The 6,215-nt window shown below is 47.7% G+C and overlaps 1 protein-coding gene across 1 annotated transcript in view; it reads left to right on the top strand.

Annotated features, from left to right (window-relative positions):
- Positions 1–250: 250 nt before the first annotated feature.
- DUOX2 (dual oxidase 2) overlaps positions 251–6,215 on the top strand; it is a 63,971-nt gene continuing 58,006 nt past the window's right edge. The window contains exons 1-3 of the mRNA XM_060259975.1: positions 251–305; positions 2,207–2,290; positions 3,192–3,356. Of these exons, the coding sequence (XP_060115958.1) occupies positions 251–305; positions 2,207–2,290; positions 3,192–3,356 (304 nt within the window). The remainder of the gene's footprint in view (positions 306–2,206; positions 2,291–3,191; positions 3,357–6,215) is intronic.

The following is a 6,215-nucleotide window of genomic DNA, read 5'->3' as shown; positions in this document are numbered from 1 at the left end:
CTTAGGTGATAATCTTTTTTCATAGCATCGTTAAGTGACCCACATTTATAGCTTGTTTATGTGAAATCTTTTTTGGGGGGGACCGGGGGAGGGGGGGGAGTTTGTTCTAGAAGGGTGAAAATTGCCACAGCTAAGCAGATCACTTGTGAAATTAATTTCCAGAGTTGTAACAAGCAACTGCTCTGTTTTGGTTTTCAGGGGGAAAAAACAGCACTGGGAAATGCCAGTGTTTCCTGGTAGTAGAACTAACATGCAGCGTGCTATCTTGCTTGGGATTGTCCTGACAAGTTTGTTGCCTTCTATCGGTAAGTAAACCTAATTTCTCCACCCAGTTGAGAATTCAAGGGCAGTTTCCTTTGAGTGGAAAGGTCATAGAGCGTGGTACTTTTCTGTTCAGAAAAGAGACAAACTAAGCGGGATATAATGGTTCAGAAAATCATGTGTGGGATGGAGAGAGCTGACAAAGAGAACTTTTGCTCCCTCTCCCAAAATACTAGAACTCGAGGGCATCCGATGAAGCTGATGAGTAGTAGGTTCAGGACAGACAAAAGGAAATACTGTTCCATAGTATACCATAGAGTTTGCCTCCTGAAGCAGCCATGTCCTCCAGGGGAATTAATATTGGTAGTCTGGAGATCAAGTGTAATTCTGGGAGACTTCAGGCCGCACCTTGAGGTTATTCAGCCTTAGTGTAGGTGGGGAAGTTTTAAAAGTTTCAGAAAAATGGATTACTGTAATGCCTTTATGATGTCCCTTTATAGCCAAGGGTTTGACTCGATAAGGCCTAACTGATATTGTGCCATAAAAACCTTTCCTCCCTCTGTCTATGGGCAGCTCAATTTTGATAGCAGAGTATTCACCAAAGTGAAACAAACTTCTGGGTTTCTAAAATGATCTGGGAAAGGGGCAGTCTATTACAGTGAGGCAAAGCGTTCTTGAAAGTTAACGTTAATAGCAAGTGGGCCTATTCCAACTTGCCAGTATTTGCTAATTGGATCTCTGGACCTCCATAGTTCTTATCATCTTCAAGGTCAGAGCCAGAAACCTGGTAATTAACTTTCTATGAGAACCTGAGGTCCTTGATGTGTGGGGGAGAATCAGGAGTGGTGAGGTAATCTTCTAGAGCAGGGGTGGCCAAACTGCAGCTTGGGAGCCACATGTGGCTCTTTCATACATATTGGCTGATTACAGACTGGCACTTTGGGCCGACTCAGAGACGCCTCTGAAGTCGGCCCAAAAAATCCCTGCAGATGGCAACATCTGCCACCAGTCCCTATCCTGCACTCACCCCATCCTCCTGGCAACTCCACCCAGCTCAAAAAGCTACCACTTTGGAAGTGGTAGCAAATTTTTAGGCCGGCTGCCAGGCATCTCAACATCGTCCGGAAAGGGAAGGATGCACAGGAGGTGACTTGGCAGTGTGGAAGCGCCAAGCCGTCCCAAGCCTCTTCCAGCCTTTTTTTCCTTTACAGCCCGGTGGGAGCGCTTCTACACATGAGCGCAGGAGCGCATAACCAGTTAGGGAAAAAACATAGTGGCAACTTCTGAGGCGCCTCCCCGTGTGGGGGCACCCAGCCGCCTCACGGATGGGATGGGGCTGCCTCACCGGGGGCCCAATTCAGGACGCCTCCAAGCCACCCCAGAATGCTTGTCTGTTCTCAGGCAGAGTGTGGTTCCTGAAGCCCCCATCGGCCAGCTTGGAGAAGGCATTTCTCTCTTTAAATCACTTCTTGAAGCCCAGCCAACTGGTGACTTGGAGAATACATTTAAAGTTAAAGATGCTTTCTTTCCAGCTTCCCCCTCCCTCCTCTATCTATCTATCTATCTATCTATCTATCTATCTATCTATCTATCTATCTATCTATCTATCTATCTATCTATCTATCTTCCTTCCTCCCTCTCTCCCTTCCTGAAAGCAGGGAGGAAGGAAGGTGAAAATAAGAGAAATAGATGGGGGAGGGAGAGGAAGAGAAATAGATGGGGGAGAGGGGGGAGGGAGGGAGAGGTGGAAAGGAAGTAACTTGAAATGCAACCCTGGCAGTAGGATTTGTCCAGAGGATTATCTGAAATGGCAAAAGGAAGCATTTCTTTCCTCCACCTGCCACCCCAAATAAGAATATTCCTTTAACTTTTATGGAAATCCTTCTGGGTTCCAAATAATTATGTGTCCTCAAATGATCATGTTCATCTGTTACTTTATTCTCAGATGCCCAGAAGAATCTACACTGGGAAATTCAGCGTTATGATGGCTGGTACAACAACCTCATGTATCACAGTCACAGTTCCACAGGTGAGGGCACGGTGCTTTCAGGCCTCCGATGCTGTTGCAAAGGCCGTCGTGGGAGGTGGTGGTTGTGCGCATGGCATGCATGTGCTCTTGGTCATTCAGTGTGCCAATGAGCTGTGAAATCTGAATGGGATATGGACAGGATGAAGCTATGAAGGCTAATCTAGCAGTGCAGGGGAGAAAGTTAGAAGGGAATGAATGGAATCCAACTGAGTGTGGGTGGAATTATTTGTTATAATTTTTCTTTATCTCATTTCAAATAGATAAATTCTTTGAAGGGTTATTCCTAATATAGACAAAATTCCACTGGTGCACTTTCCCCTTACATTTTCCTTTACATTGCATTCCTGGAACATCTCCTTTTTTCAGACCACTTAAAAGAGTGGGACCCTGTCCCAGGGCTGGAATATATGCTCCCTTCTTTCTGTCGTTTTTTTTTAAGCTTGTCTGCTCTGGCACTATCCACGTTGGTGACAGAAAGTGGCGTCAAATTGCTGCTGACTTACAGTGACCCTGTAGGGTTTTCAAGGCGAGCGATGAGCAGAGGTGGTTTGGCATTGCCTGCCTCTGCGTAGCAACCCTGGACTTCCTTGGTGGTCTCCCATCCAAGTACTAACCAGGGCCAAAACTGCTTAGCTTCCAAGATCCAATGAGATCGGGCTAGCCTGGCCCATCCAGGTCAAGCAAGAAGTATTCAAAGGTGGTAGCCACTGCCTGCCTCCATGTCACAACCTTGGTATTCTTTGGAAGTCTTCCATCCAAGTACTAAACAGGGACGACCCTGTTTATTGTCTGAGATTGGATAAAATGGGGCTAACCTGGGCCATCAAGGTCAAGGCAGCCTTCTTGTTTCCTCCTTCTTGAGAGGACACCTCCACTTGACACATTGATTCTCTGCTTCTAGGATCACGGCTTTCACGCCTCCTGCCCGCTAACTATGCAGATGGTGTCTACCAAGCCCCGCAGGAACCTCGCGTCCCTAGCGCACGCGTGCTCAGCAACACGATTGCCCAAGGCCAGTCGGGATTGCCCTCCAATGACAACCGAACTGTTCTCAGTGTCTTTTTTGGTAAGCTACCAATTGGTGTTCCTGCTCAAAACCAACCCCTCCCCCTGGGGCAGATCCTGACGGGGGGGGGGAGTAGAGGGGGCGCTTGCCCCAGGCGCCGCCAGAGAGGTGTGTGTGCCAAATTGGGTATGGGGTCTATTCTGTTCTATGGCCCATAAGTGGGCATCATTTTTTAATTTTGTTCCCCCTCAACAAACATGTCAATCTGGTCCTGATCTGCCCCCCGCACCTGGCTCAGATCAATTTCTAACAAAAGCCTTACCATGAACATCTGTATACTTAACAGAGCACTGCTTCCTCTGGTGTAGGGAATTGCTGTTGTGCCAAACTCTGAAGAAGACGGCATCCTGCAGTTCATGTTCTTTTCTCCCACCTTCCTTTCCAATCCCAGCTGGCAAGAGCTTTTTTAGACGCAGCAGAAGTCTTTTCTTTGTGTGCTTCCAGAGCCTCTTGGTGCAGACGGTGGGGATTGAACCTGGGGATCTTCTGTGTGGGAAACAAGCGTCTTGCATGGTGCTGTGGTCCCTCCCTTCACAGCTGCATGGGAATATGTTTGTTCTAGTTAAAGGCCTCATTTCTCTTGGTCTCAATAGTAGTTGTTGTCTGGATTTCAGCTCCCCAAGCTACACATGGGGAGCAGAGGTCTAATCCCCCCCCCCCCAAAATGCCAAACAATATGTACAGGTGAAGAGAGCTAAATCCTGTCCCTTCCTTGGCCTGAAATACACAAAGCTTTCTTCAGAACAGTGTTCCCTCTAAGCTCTGCACGTGAGCGGCTGCCAGTTAACACAGGATGCCCTGCTCAGCAGCAATCAACAGGGCTTTTTTTGTAGCAGGAACTCCTTTGCATATTAGGCCACACACCCCTGATGTAGCCAATCCTCTAGTAGCTTACAGGGCTCCTAGAGGATTGGCTACATCAGTGGTGTGTGGCATAATATGCAAAGGAGTTCTTGCTACAAAAAAAGCCCTGGGTAGCCCTAACCAACCTTTGTTGGGGCTTCAGGAAGGTGTATAATTTCCAGAACAATAGACATATATAGATGGGGGGGGGGTGAGAGGGGTTGGGTCATCACACAGGGTGAGGGAAGTGCAGCAAAAAAAGGTAGGCAGGAGGCTAAAAGATCTTGGGTAACTGGAAGAAGAAGAAGAAGACTGCAGATTTATTCCCTGCCCTTCTCTCTGAATCAGAGCGGTTTACAACCTCCTTTATCCTCTCCCCCCACAACAGACACCCTGTGAGGTAGGTGGGACTGAGAGGGCTCTTGCAGCAGCTGCCCTTTCAAGGACAACTCCTATGAGAGCTATGGATGACCCAAGGCCATTCCAGCAGGTGCAAGTGGAGGAGTGGGGAATCGAACCCAGTTCTCACAGATAAGAGTCCACACACTTAACCACTACACCAAACTGGCAAAGCCCAATCTCTGTCTGTGATACTGGGGAATTATTGCCTATCATAACAGAGACTCCTGGAGCTACAAGGCTCAGTGCTTTGACTTGGCTTAAAACAGCTTTTTATGGGAAGGGAAAGGGCATGTAGGAAAGATATCAGCTGTGGTTTTTGCAAGCATATAAACAACACACGTGTCTTCTTGAAACCTAGTCCCTGCCCCTTGTCTAATTGGGCCCTGAGTCCATTTCTCTGTGGGTTGATTGCATCTGCTGGCATGACTTGGATATCTCTCGCCAGTCTGAGCTTTACCCGCTACTGAGTTCTTCTTCTAACTGAATCATCATCGGGAGTCTAATCCTTCAAAGTAGGTTCAAACTCGTTGTGGCTTTTCTCCATAAGCCTGATGAATCAGAGAGAGCAGGGTTAGAGAATTCTTTCCTTCCTTCCTCCTGCGAAGTCCAAACCTGTCAACATGCACCAATTTGGTGGAAATACTCAGGTCTTAAAAGATCTATGCACAAAGGTTATGCACAGTTCATTTAACATTAACCATAAAGCGTACGTCAAATATTATCCCTTCTTACAGCATCTCCTCCCCCTCATGATGACCACAAGGGATAAGTAGCCATGGATACTTGGGAGCCCCGTGGCACAGAGTGGTAAAGTTGCAGTATTGCAGTTCAAGCTCTGCTCATGACCTGAATTCGATCCCGGCAGAAGCTGGGTTCAGGTAGCCGGCTCAAGGTGGACTCAGCCTTTCCATCCTTCTGAGGTCGGTAAAATGAGTACCCAGCTTGCTGGAGGTAGAAGACTGCAGATTTATGCCCCGCCTTTCTTTCTGAATCAGAGACTCAGAGCAGCTTACAATCTCCTATATCTTCTCCCCCCACAACAGACACCCTGTGAGGTGGGTGGGGCTGAGAGGTCTCTCACAGCAGCTGCCCTTTCAAGGACAATTCCTGTGAGAGCTATGGCTGACCCAAGGCCATTCCAGCAGGTGTAAGTGGAGGAGTGGGGAATCAAACCCAGTTCTCCCAGATAAGAGTCCACACACTTAACCACTACACCAAACTGGCTCTCAAAGTGTAGATGACTGAGGAAGGCAATGGCAAACCACCCCGTAAAAAGTCTGCCGTGAAAACATCATGATGCAACGTCACCCCAGAGTCAGAAACGACTGGTGCTTGCACCTTTACCTTTTACTGGGGGGTGGAGGGAGTGATAGGCCATGCAAATCTTCTGTCCCAGGAGGAGACGAATTTGTGAATGAAGTCAGACATAAATGCTCAGAAATGGCATCTAAAGAGGCATGATTTCTGGTTTAGGGGTCAATGTTGCCTCTAAGCTGCATTAGTTTGAGCTAACTCACCGTTTCTTAGACTCCGGCTCACACCTTTTTGTTTTAGCTCAGGAAGGAGGGCCCCAGAGCCAACTAATGTATGCAGTAGTTCGCAACTTTAATGCCA

The sequence above is a fragment of the Heteronotia binoei genome, chromosome 19, assembly GCF_032191835.1.
Source record: "Heteronotia binoei isolate CCM8104 ecotype False Entrance Well chromosome 19, APGP_CSIRO_Hbin_v1, whole genome shotgun sequence".
NCBI lineage: Eukaryota > Metazoa > Chordata > Lepidosauria > Squamata > Gekkonidae > Heteronotia > Heteronotia binoei.
Note: the sequence above shows the minus strand (reverse complement) of the source record. Positions and strands in the feature narration are given on the sequence as shown.